Consider the following 13,901-nt stretch of genomic DNA (forward strand, 5'->3'; position numbering starts at 1 on the left):
ATTTGCCATGAACCTCTTGTCTTGCCCTGCCTCAAGTGTCCTCTCAGAAAGGACCTTCAGTGCAGCAGGAGGGATTGTAACTGAGAAGAGAACTCGCCTAGGTCACAAAAGTGTGGATTACCTGACCTTTATTAAAATGAATGAGGGGTGGATCTCGGAGGGTTACTGCACGCCGGAAGACTTGTTCTGAGTTTCTGACTCCCCATGCAGCTGTCCTTCTCTGCACGCCTCATGACTCCACACACAGCTGTCCTTTAGCGTCCTCCTCCCTCCGCCACCGTTACAAACTAGGGTGCAAACCCTACTGGTTTCATTTGAATCCAGGTAAATCCTGAGTTTTTCTGGCCTCTGTGCTTCAGTGGCTGGGACAAAAATAAATGAATATTTTCAGCATTTATATGGCATATTGTTTCTGGCCTCTGTGCTTCAGTGGCTGCGACAAAAATAAATGAATATTTTCAGCATTTATATGGCATATTTTTTCTGGCCTCTGTGCTTCAGTGGCTGTGACAAAAATAAATGACTATTTTCAGCATTTATATGGCATATTTTTTCTGGCCTCTGTGCTTCAGTGGCTGCGACAAAAATAAATGAATATTTTCAGCATTTATATGGCATATTGTTTCTGGCCTCTGTGCTTCAGTGGCTGCGACAAAAATAAATGAATATTTTCAGCATTTATATGGCATATTTTTTCTGGCCTCTGTGCTTCAGTGGCTGTGACAAAAAAAAATGAATATTTTCAGCATTTATATGGCATATTTTTTCTGGCCTCTGTGCTTCAGTGGCTGTGACAAAAAAAAATGAATATTTTCAGCATTTATATGGCATATTTTTTCTGGCCTCTGTGCTTCAGTGGCTGCGACAATTTTTTTTTATATTTTCAGCATTTATATGGCATATTTTTTCTGGCCTCTGTGCTTCAGTGGCTGCGACAAAAAAATTTTATATTCTTAGCATTTATATGGCATATTTTTTCTGGCCTCTGTGCTTCAGTGGCTGCGACAAAAAAAACATAATTTTTCAGGAAAGTACACATGCCTAATTTTTCAGGGTTCTGCAACAGTGGCAAAATCGCATCTTTTATGGTCACCGCAGGTGATCAATAAAGTAGACCAAAACTGGGCCCACACTGCAGAATCAGTGTTTTTTGGTTCACTCCACTGTACATTGAATTACCTCTGCCTGACCGTGCACGTGCGCACAAGCACGGTGACTGCTAAACACACCACTACAGAAATATTGCCACCAACAGGACGAACATCCTGGAGGTGACAAGCTCAACTAGTAATTAACAACTATTATTTGCTCACTTGACGGTATCATTCATTAAAGCTCTTTGCGTTTTTTTGCGTTGCAGTAAGCGCCGCGTTTCGTCTTTGCGTGTGAACAGGCTGTAACCTTTACATGTAGACGCTGGACGTTTTAAAGCAGTTTATTACACAGGTTTAGAAATGTAGTGTGATTTCTGCCCTTTACAGCACAAAACGCAGCGCTGTGTCAACAATGTATTTTTTAGAAACATTTTTGCCCTTGATCCCCCTCTGGCATGCCACTGTCCAGGTCGTTGCACCCTTTAAACAACTTTAAAATCATTTTTCTGGCCAGAAATGTCTTTTTTAGCTTTTAAAATTCGCCTTCCCATTGAAGTCTATGGGGTTCGCGACGTTCGCGAACCGTTCGCATTTTTGACGCAAGTTCGCGAATATGTTCGCAAACTTTTTTTCCGACGTTCGCTACATCCCTACTCGGTAGATTTAAACTATGTAGTCAAATTTTTTTTTAAAGACACAGTACTTCAACTATCGAATGGTCGAATAGTTGAACGATTTCTAGTTCGAATCGTTCAAATCGAAGTCATAGTCGAAGGTCATAGTAGCTTATTCGATGGTTGAAGTACCCAACAAAATACTTCGTAATTCAAAGTTTTTTTACTTTGAATCCTTCACTCGAGCTTAGTAAATGTGCCCCCTAGTATCTTCTTACACCTTCCGGTGACCCAAAAAGAAGAATTGTGCTTTAGATGTGCGAGTTTTTGCCTCAAATCTCCCAAATATCAGGAGCGCCAGGCTGTTGCATCCACTTCAGTACTCGGCTCGGCTAGTGCTCGTTTCGCAAAAAATTCGCTGCCAGGCGAAATGTCGCAAATGGCCATTAAAGTATATGGGCGTCAAAATAATTTTGTTGCTCAGTGAAAATTTTTTGACGCTCGTCTTTTTTTTTTTTTTACACATAATTTTTTCGGCGAAACGAGACGAAAAAATTTGCCCATCCCTAATCATTTGAGTTGTATTATATGGTCTCTTCCTTGGATGTCTGGAGGAGACAGGTCTCTCCTGGATATTTTGAGGAGAGACACAGTTCTGGTTGTTCCTACAGCGTGAAAAGAGGACCAATATTAAATATATTGTATGTATATATATATATATATATATATATATATATATATGGTAGAGTGACTAGGAAAGGGTGGAAAAAGGTCACTCTAGCCTTTAATTTCTCCCCAGGAACTGAGAGAGGATCCAGGAAGGGAGTTATTAAACAGAGAATCAGTGCTCTGTTTAAAGACTTTAGTAGCCAGGGACTCCATTCCGCAGATCCAGTCCAGAGATTGGAGTTCACCTTCCACAGGAAAGCTGTCCTGTGGAAAGGCTATTTAAAGTTAATTAGAATGGGAGAGTGTGTCTCTCAGCAGCGCACAGCAGGTAGGAGACCTGGGTGTGTAAAGAACTCCCAGAGGAGCTGGGAGTGCTGTCTGTGTCTGCCTGAAGCAGAAAGTGACCTGAACGGTGAGTCAAGCTTGAGGCAACGTGAGTGAAGGAAGCCATAAAGCTGAATCTTACAGGAAAGAGTCCTGTGAGTACAGGGGTGAGCCACAACATTGTTTTGTTTGCTGGTAGTCCACAAGGGGCGCAGTCTAGTCAGGGACTGCTTCAACGTGTGAAGTTAGAGCCCAGTGGGCAAGGTTTTTATTTTATGATTTATGTTTGTTTGCCACAATGATCACCCCTGTGCATTATTGACGGTGTTTGTTTAAAAATGGGAAAATAAACCTGTGTTTTCCTGGAAGAAGCTGTGTGTCCCTGTCTTTATGCTCCTTTGTCCTATGCTGCCTGCCTACCATTGACTAATTCCCCCAAAAGTTACGTGTTCAAGCCGCCAGCTTGCCACAATATATATATATATATATATATATATATATATATATATATATATATATATATATATATATATATATATATATATATATATATATATATGATATTAAAGATAAAAACAATCACATATGCACCAAGCAGAATTGTTCATGTTCCAACTGAAGTAAGCCCAACTCAGACATTGGATTGAGGAATCCACTAATAAGATGATGACAAGCGTACTCCTCTCTGCTTTTGAAGATGTGTTTTTGTTCACATACAGCCCTGATCAAACATATGATCTATTTATTGTATAAACTAACTGATCCCAAAGAAAAAACTACCCTTCCCAAACATACGTGAAAGTGGGAAAAGGAATTACAAACTAAATACTCTGAAAAACAATGGAACACCTGCTTTTATCTCAATAATAACTTTTCCATAGCTTCTAAAGCACAAGAAACACATTACAAAACTGTAGCCAGATTGTACAGATGCCCTGAAATCTTACACAAAATGTATCCAAAGTTTCTAACCTGTGTTTGAGAAGCAAAAAGCAAGTGGGAACCCCAGTACACATTTGGTGGCACTGCCATATACTAAAACCTTTTTTGGTAATCAATATTTAAAATAATCAACTTATTCTTGATTATGTTCTATCTTTCATAATAAGACATATTTATAGTTTTAATTAATGTTAGAAACTGGTTGAATGAAACACAATTGAGAGGCCATTATCTCTGTTTGGTATTATTCAGAAAGTTCACTTTCTATGAGTCTTTTAGAAATGTTCAATTCCAACCCTGTGTAACACTGTAGCTTAAAAGTCAATGTAAAATTAACCACGGTTACAGCTCTGATTTCTTTCTCAATGTGTACTTTCTGCCCAATGTTGATTATTTTTTACAATTCTTTTTACAAAATCTGTTTTCTGATTTTCTGTAAAACTTGGATAAATAAAAATATATATATAAGCAACAGCAATAATAATTAAAGCAAGTTTTTTGTTGCTGGAGTCATTGACACATCCAGATCACCTTTTTATTGGAAAGAGAGAGCATAAAAAGGCAAGTAAAAAAAAAAAGTCAGATGTAACATTTTGGGCAGCATTTATTTCAGCAAGTGTGAGCAATTTTTATTCTCAGCCAGAAAAAAAGTCAAATTCACAGGAGGAGGGGTGCTTTTTACCCAGGGCTGGAACACCTCTCTGGTATAAAATGCTTTGGATTATAGTACTTTCTAGTATCTTGCTTAATTTTTACAGGAATATCTTGTGTCTCCCTATACTGATACGTGCAAAGTATAGTATACTTTTTAACCTTACTATACTATGCATGCACCAACCCAGGGCAGAGCAAGGGTTCCCTGTAAAAATTAAATAACATAGTAGTGCAGTGCTCAGATAGAAATTAAGTACCCCAGGAGTTCTGGTCATAGTAAAAACATTGAAATGATGTTATTCTTTAAATCTCAGTTATTTTCCATACAAAATGTAGGGGATCAGACAAATCCTTCCCCTGTTTTTCTGTCTGTGACAGGCTGGAGAGCCATCCGATTTGCTGGGCGCCCCAGTGCATCCTTGGGAGAGAGGGAGTGCCTGACTTTGAGCCAAATGTACAGGGTTTCCCACAGAGCTTGGAAGGGGAATCCCTGCTGCAGCAGCTAGAGAGCTGTGGAAAGTGACATGGCTGTTTACACAGGAGTTCCAGGAAGAAGGAGAAGAAGAGGCTGCATTTTGCTCTGCTGAATAAAGTACCTGAGCATTAGGGAGAGCCAGTTTCGATCTCCTGCCTGTGGATCTTTTTGCTACTGTGTGTTTCCCCAGGGTGAGGACAGGTCTTACTCATGTACCTGCCAGATGGGAGTGGCTTCTACTTTCAAAGGGAAATGTACCTTGGGGCAGGTAGTGCTACCTGGGGACGTAAGAGCTCTTGGGGAACGGACATTGAACTAACCGGATTTATTCTACATTTATCCACCTGGTGTGGGACTGTGGCATTGAGAGACTGTGCCAGGTATTGATAGTCCACACAGGTTCCCCAGAGTAAAAGCTATGTTGTGTGATTTGCATTTACAGTTACTAAGTACAGTTTACATAAAGTTTAGATTTGTTTTATTGCAAACTGTGTGTGTTTTATTTTTCCTAGTGGAAAACCCCTGAGGTGTGCTCCGCAGTGTTCCCTAGGGTAGGCACTGCACTGTAAATCCCAGTTCCCAGTACTTTTCACATGCAAAAGGGACTCAGGGCCCCTGGATTGCCAAAGGGTTGATTGCTATTTAAAGAGGCAGTAACCAAATTAGGCTTATACAAGTAATAATACTTTAAATATGTAAATAAATGAAGTGAGATGGAATGAGACCCTTAATATCAGAGAAGGGTCAGCTGGTTGATGAAAACTGAGACTCTGAACTGTTATTTTGTATCTGTCTACACAAATAAGGAACCAATTAATGAAGGTTTCCTTCGTAATAGTCCCAATTCTAGTAATACAACAAATGAACAATGTGAAATTCAAAAGAGACTAGAACATGTAAAGATAAAGGTCCAGGACCGGATTGTATTCATCCCAGGGTACTAAATGAGATTAGTGCTGTGATTGCCAAATCTCTTTACTTATTTTTTTCAAGTTTCACTGGCATGGTGCCAAAGACAAATTTATATGAGGGATCCTGTTCTCAGCCTCAAAACTATAGGCTAATTAGTTTGATGTCAGTTGTAGGAAAGCTTTTTGAAGGGGTATTAGGGGATAATATACTTGACTTCTTTGCAAATCATAATACTATGAGTTTGGGCCAGCATGGTTTTATGCATAACTGATCTTGCCAGACTAATTGAATTGCCTTTTATGAGATGAGCAAGAACCTTGACTCTGCGACTCTGTGACGATGTATGTAATCTACTTGGACTTTGCTAAAGTTTTGATACAGTACCACACAGAAGGTCAATGGTTAAATTAAGGAATGTTGGATGGGAGCATAGTATTTGTACTTGGATAGAGAGCTGGCTCAAGGATATATTACAACAAGTGGCGGTAAATTGAACATTTTATAATTGGACTAGTGTTTTCAGTGGAGTACCACAGGGGTCTGTACGTGGTCCTTTGCTTTTCAACTTGTTTATTAATGACTTGGAAATGGGCATTGAAACTATTTTTGTTATAAATTGTGTAGAACCATAAGTTGCATGCAGGATGAAAACTGGGCAGCAAACAGGAAAGTGAGGTTCAATGTTCAAAATACTGAATAATATTCAATACCCTGCTGGAGGGTGATACTGCCACAAATTCTGCTCCATGAATGGAGTAGAGACTCCTCCAAACATAGCACTCTCATAAATGTCAGTGACAAATAACAGGGTTTCATCCATGTAATTCAAAGATTGACTTGTTTTAGACACCCTTATATCGTTTATAAGTGACTTTACACATTAGTCTTTTGGCAAATGTTCATGGAATTTGCCATTTTGCAAGCTGCCGTGCTGCACGCAGGGCCCTGTAGTGGCGATTTTGCATATGAAATAGCTACACAGAAAGACTTGATTTTACTGGCCCTTAAATGTGTTATTTCTGTAACATATTTTCTGTTCATTTTTTTTTTTATTTAACACTTTTTACAAGAATATTACAATAGCAGAGATATAAATAGATAAAATAATAAAAAGTAGATGAGAATAAAGTAGAGTAGATAAAGAATATATAAGACAAAAGCTACCTCGTAGCTGTACACTTCCATAATTCGCTTGCTTAACCCGCAAACCATCTCTTTAATATTTTCTGTTATACATAGGCAGTATATCTGATTTAGAAAAGAACTCATGCCCAACTATTATATTGAAGGGCCTAAGCATCTAAAATGATTATACAGAGCTACAACATAATGCAGCTCTACTTTTTCTCGAGCAGAGGTTAACAGAAATTGCAGTTCATCATTAGCAAGAGTTTCTGAGTTTGGGAACATCAGTCTTAGATCTTTGCATCAATGGACTATAAATAGCAGTATGTCACTGCACCTTCAGTGATTTAGCTCAGGCTGTACAGATATATCTGATTTAAAGAAAAACAGTAAAGGCTGAAATGAATCAAATAATTCAAATGTTAAAAGTTATTTCCTTTTTATCTATAATAATAAAACAGTACTTTGTATTGATCCAAAGATAAAATTAGTCTTTACTGGAGTAAATAATCCTATTGAGTTTATTTAATGTTTAAATGTTTGTTTTTTACTAGGTATGGAGAAGGAATTATAGAGTTATGGAAAGACGCCTTCTTGGGAAAACCCCAGGTCCTGAGCATTCTTACAAACTTATATATTAACATACATTTTAACTTAACAATACCATCATAGTTATTTCAATTTTGGTAATTGTAAAAAAATCCTGTATAAAATAGAAGGACCTGCATACTTTGAGGAAATCTTGGTGGATTGTCATTAACATCAGTAAGGGTTACATTAATTGTTGTTGATCCAGAAAGTCCTCCAACTTGACCAGCCATGTCTTTAGCTTGAATAACAACAGTATAGTGTTCTCTAGCTTCTCTGTCCATATTTGGCAATGCTGTTCTGATGACACCTGTAAAACAATAATCATATATTAGTAATGTTGGTATAAAGATAAATACAATAGGATCCTGTAACATTCTCTCTCATACAATCATTTCCTACTTAAAGGGGCTGTTCACCTTTGTGTTAACTTTTAGTAAGATGTAGAAAGCAATATTCTGAGATAATTTGCAATTGGCTTTCATTTTTATTATTTGTGGGTTTTGAGTTATTTTGTTTTTATCCTTCAGCTCTCCAGTTTGCAATGGCAGCAATCTAGGGTCCAAATTACCCTAGTAACCATGCATTAATTTGAATAAGAGACTGGAATATGAAGATATTAGAGGACCTAAATAGCAAGATGAGTAATAAAAAGCAGCAATACATTTGTAGCTTTACAGAGCATTTGTTTTTTTTAGATGGGGGCAGTGACCCCATTTGAAAATAATGAAAAAACAAATACATAATGAAGACCAATTGAAAAGTTGCTTAGAATTGGCCATTCTATAATATACTAAAAGTTAACTTAAACCATCCCTTTAAAGGGACATTATACTCCTTGTTCAACAATGAATAGGCTCTGTAAATGCCATTAATGTGTAGGCAACATGAGTTCAATATTTACCATGATTATGCTTCCAAACCCTAGTGGGTAAACATCAGCTTACAGGAAAGGTAATGAATTTTGATATATCTAAAGGGAGTGAAGAGTCATCCGCACAATTTGGTTTCCAAGATATATGTGTTGAGCACATCAGTACTACCAAATACAGTACTTATGGATATTTTTGAAGACCATCTTCTATCATTGTTGAACAGTTGTCAGTTAGTATTTTTTTAAATATGCAAAAGCTGTATATGTATGTCCAAATATACCCAGACTGTTGCATTTAGAAACATTAGAAGGAAACGACTTAGATATTTAATCTGTTAATTGACAACATCTCCTACTATAAATTAGTCCATTACACCAGTTTTCTGTGTATTAGACCATGCATGATAAGAGTGGATTACACAGGATAATTTTGTAAAACCCCTTTGAGTGCTTCTTGTACTGGACAATATATACAGTATATTCCAATCCTCCTTTATAAATTGTTAGTTTTTTTATTTTAAATATTATAAAAATGCAGGAGCTCGTGGGCGAAAAATCTAACTTTAAAAAATCACACAAGAATCAAACACTACTAAGGCAGGCAGTATTTGTTAAGCAAGAAACATATTTCTATAAACTCATTAATCTCAGTCAACAAACAGATGGAGAACAAGTACTGCAAACAGTGAATTTTGCTCATATTCTCTTGCATTCAAAACATTTTCTCCTATATAGTGTTGAATCATTCAAAATCATATATACTACAAACAGATGCATCAACTGTGAGATTGTTTGTACAAACACATGTTTATTTGCTTTGTGCAAAAATGGATGTATGTTCTAATCTTTACATATGATAGAGTATTTTTTGCAGAATTCCAGAGTACACCAAAACATACTTTTTATGCCGCCCAAGACCTTGTAATCACTGTAGTCCTGGATATTATGTTTGTCTATGATGCCATCCAAGCCACTCATTAAAGGAGAAGGAAAGGCTTCGTGCACTTGGGGTCCCAAATTTTAGGCACCCCCAAGTGATTGTATGGACTTACCTGAAAACTAATGTTAGGCACCCCTAAGTGATTATATTGACTTCCCTGAAACCCCGGGCCGGTGCTCCTATCAGCAGAAAACTGCACCGGCCCGGGATTATACCAGTGAGCGCCATGGAGCGATCCTCTTCCAGGTTTTTTCTTTCTTCAAATTTCTTCAAACGCATGAGCAGTTGAATGAAATAGCCGACTTTTAGTTAAAGTTCAGCTTTTTGTTCTACTGTGCATGCGCAGCCACACGAAGAAAGAGGAAGATGAAAGAGGATTGCTCCATGGTGGTCACTGTTATAACCCTAAGCTGGTGCAGTTTTCTGCTAATAGGAGCACCGGCCCAGGGTTTCAGGGAAGTCAATATAATCACTTAGGGGTGCCTAACATTAGGCACCCCCAAGTGCATGAAGCCTTTCCTTCTCCTTTAATGGTATTAGTGGAATTTCTCACTACAACATCAACCTATCATTCCACAAACTCATCAGGCTCTTAATGAATAACCATTTTGCTGCTTCAAGTTCCTAAATTCCTAAAAGTTATTTTCTGTGTCAAAAAACATCCCCTGTTATATATTTATCTATAATGTCCTCTAATGTTCTTTGTAAAGATTAATCATGTCCCCAGAGAAAATAACCCCAACTTTGCTCATATTTTAATTATTTTATTCAATTAAGCAGTCTACTCTTTTCACGTCATTAATATCCTTCTTAGGATAGAAGAAAGGACTATGGCTAGAAATGCCATATTTTATATATTGAACTTATTGAACCAGCCTAAAGGTTTAGCATATATATATAAGCAATAATTGAGGCCTTTAAAATTGTCACAGGAGTTTCTTCGCACATTCTCTGTGTGCTTTAAGCAACTGTTGAGAAGCTAAGCTTGTGGGTCATCACAAATCATCAAGCAGAAAATGAGGTTAGGTTCTGATGCAACAGGGCTGATTATTAATTATATTGTGACATTTCTATTATATACATGTTCAGTGCATTGTTCATCAGTCCCTCAGCTCAGTAACTGACAACAGCACAGAGCATGTGCAGTGAATAAGCAGAAAAGAAGATGGAGAGCTACAGGGGCATATTTGGAGGCACAGATCTTCACTGCTAAAAGGTTGTGGTTGCTTTGGGCTGGTAAAAAAAAACCCCAAAGCATAATGTACATCAGTTTTGTCCTACTTCATAGTTAAGCTTTAGTTCTCCTTTAAGGACTGGATCCCAACACTGCAATGTATGCTTGCAGTAAAAACCTCACCAGGACTTATATAGAGGCAAGATTATGTTTCCATCACTTGGGTTAATGCACTTTTTATGTTGTAAAACCAGCTATAGTACCAACTGCCCTCTATTTCTCAATTTAAAAATTGTGAATGGCCGTTTGTATTAAAAGTCTTTGCATGAAAATTATCAGTTTTTCCCAACAATGTCCATATATTAATCTAGAAAATACAAGTTTATTATTATAAGCAAAATAGCAAAATCTTCTAATTCTGCTTATTTAATTTCTTACAGTTCTTACATTTTTTTCTGATAATTCCATGTTCAAAGGTTTGCTACAAAATCATTGGAAAAGTTCAAACCTTCTTGAGTAATGAGGTATTAAACCTATTCTGTCTTTCTCTTATGCCATTTCTTTCTGTAGGTCAGGTGTAACAAATTGATTTATATGTGTTTCAATCTCTTTCTTTCCTCTCCTCTATTGAGCACCACAGAATCATTTGAATACATTCCCAACGTGTTCAATTATATTATGCCCAAATATAAAGAGTACAACGCAAAGAAAATATAATCATTTTTCCCCCTTTTTCATGGTTATATAAAGGTTTAAGATAAAAAGGATGGGTTGCTAAAATTGCTTCTTTTGCTTCTATTAAATGTTATTTAGAAACATGAACTTTATTTTATGCATGATACATTTTGAAGAAATGTGATGTTTACTCCATTTTCCGATATCTACCACAAAGAGAGTATAATTTATGAAAATACAAAGGACAGTAGTACAGAAGACAAATGGCAGACACACACTATGTTGAGCAGAGATGAATGTGTGAGATTGCCTGTGTGACTGTAAAATTACTTTAGGTTTTGAAGCATACATTTTATTGATTTATTGCTTTACAGCTTTATTGTTCCAGCATTGCAGGTTTTGTGAATCGGGGTTTAGGAGCCTTAGATGGCTTTCTACTTGAATATCTTATTATAGGGGGACAATGTTTACGATAACATCACCAATGTTTACATAGCTTTCCATAAAACATTTTTGCAGGGACTTTATTCAGGCCTTATACTGTAAGGCATAATGTGCCATCCCCTTAGATTATAAACTCTACTGGGCAACGTACCTTCTTCCTACTGTATCTTTTAACACATAGCATTTATTTTCTGAATGTCAGTCATCCCACTGAGGTTATGTAGTTTGCCTTCTTATTAGTGATGGGCCAAGTCAATGTCTATTTCCAATTTTTTTTTGATGCGCGAGGCGGCTAGACAAATTTTCCTTTTTTTCATCTATTGGAGTCTATGGGCATCATTTTTCACTTTACACACTGTGCGCATGTGTTTTGACACATGCAGATTGGGTAAATAGATGCCGAGGCCTGCAGCTCACTGTGAGGTGATCATCCTTCCTAGCTGACACTGAGGGGCAAATTTATTATGTGGTGTAAAATAAATTTGCCACACATAGCCAGGCATCGCTGTGTAAAAAACTGCATAAAAATTGCGTAATTTTTTACATGCTTTTTTCTTGAGCAACTTCCGGAACTTACTGCAATAAAAAATTACACAAACTTACACATACAACGAAAAAGGTACACAAAAGAAAAGGCCAGAACCAGACCTGGAAGACAAAGAAAGAGAGCACATCTGTATGAAGAAGCAAGGGAGGTTCAAGAAAATGTAGTTTTGAACCTATCTTTATGTTTTTCTCCCACGGCCAAGTTTAATCTGAGACTTTAGTAGATACCAATAGGTTTGTCCGGAAAATCGTTCTGAAAATTTTTTTTATGAGTGAGGATGAGGGGTTAGTTGATACTGTAAAATGAAAGCAACAATGTTGCATATAATATTGCTTGTGCTTGTTGCACAAGGCTGTTAATAGGGAATGTAACAATGTTGCATAAGATAGTGGCATAGGTCCTAGTAAATTCTCTGACCTCCAGCTGGATGTTTCCTCAAACAATATCATGTTAGATGACGTGAGTTTGTTGCCAAAGGATTTTCAGGATGAAATGGCTCTGTTTAATCTAAAAACCTTATTTACAGAATCAGATAATTTAAGCCATAGAATGTTTGGTATTGCTCTGAGTGAACTTAATGTATTGAGAGATAAGCCTGGTTTTTATCCAGTCCAATTTAGGGGATCCTCAGTAGATATCTTTCAGGACCTTGTGGAGATAGATTTGAAACAATTAAAAACTAACATTGAGAAAAAGAAATCCACCTCCAAATCCACCATTTGTCAATAAACGAAAAAGTAGCTTTGAAAGAATTAAAATCTGATGTTAACATCATTATTCGAAAAGTGGTGGGAAATCATATAAAGTTCTAAGTTTTAATCCACAGAGTCTGTTTAAAAAAGCCTTATCAGCTCGGGCTGAAGTGGGTCTTTGTGAAGGTATTTATAATGAGAGAATAAATAGGTTTCTAGTACCAGATAAAGCTAATGTTTCCATTTTCATTTCCTACCAAAAATTCACAAAGAGAAACGTCCACCGGAGGGCATACCTATTGTCTCCTGTATAGGGTCTCTAAATGATAACTTGGCTGAATTTATTGACATGCTTTTGCAGCCTTTGGTAAAACGATTAGATTCCTATTTGAGAGATACGAAACATGTGTTGAAGATTTTGGATAGCTTTGTATGGGATGAGGTAGAATACAGTTGGGCTACAGTTGATGTGATTAGTTTATATTTATGTATACCACATGCCTTAAGAATAGAGGCAGTTCAATACCATTTGGATAAGTACAGTAGCTATGAGAATAATGTGAAAGGGTTTATTCTGAATACCTTAAGTTTTCTTCTGACACATAATTTTTTCACCTCTGCTCACTTTTACCTCCAACTGTGTGCTACATCGATAGGGGCAAAATTTGCACCAACTTATGCCAACCTTTATATGGGTTGGTGGGAGGAGGTCCACATCTTTGGGGGAAAGGTACGAGGAGTTGAATACATTAATCTGTATAAGCATTATGTGGATCTCCTGTTTATATGGTGAGGGACAGAAGTGGAGTTCACTGAATTTGTTAAAGAGCTGAACCACAATGATTACAATTTAGGTTTTTACGTATTCGTTCAACAACACCACCATTGCTTTTTGGATCTAAAACTATTGGGTGATCAGTGTCAAATAAAGAGTACTGTCTTTAGAAAGAAAACAGCTGGTAATTCCCTATCAAGAGCAGAATCTTGCCATCCCAATCATGTCTTAAAAGCAGTGTCAATAGACAATTCCACTGTTTGAGGCTAAACTGTAGTACCAATGAGGAATATATACTTCAATCGATTAGCTTGAAAGATCTGTTTCTAGCCCATGGATATTCATTACAGCTTTTAAAGGCTACGGAAGGTTATGCAGCACGG

General features: G+C 37.0%; 1 protein-coding gene across 2 annotated transcripts in view; it reads right to left on the bottom strand.

The window, feature by feature from the left end:
• Nucleotides 1–13,901, bottom strand: part of LOC108705572 (cadherin-18-like) — a 385,765-nt gene that overhangs the window by 97,011 nt on the left and 274,853 nt on the right. For both annotated transcript variants that reach the window (XM_041566239.1, XM_041566240.1), the window contains exon 5: nt 7,540–7,707. In XM_041566239.1, coding sequence (XP_041422173.1) covers nt 7,540–7,707 — 168 coding nt within the window. The remainder of the gene's footprint in view (nt 1–7,539; nt 7,708–13,901) is intronic.

The sequence above is a fragment of the Xenopus laevis genome, chromosome 6L (genome assembly GCF_017654675.1).
Source record: "Xenopus laevis strain J_2021 chromosome 6L, Xenopus_laevis_v10.1, whole genome shotgun sequence".
In the NCBI taxonomy this organism is placed as follows: domain Eukaryota; kingdom Metazoa; phylum Chordata; class Amphibia; order Anura; family Pipidae; genus Xenopus; species Xenopus laevis.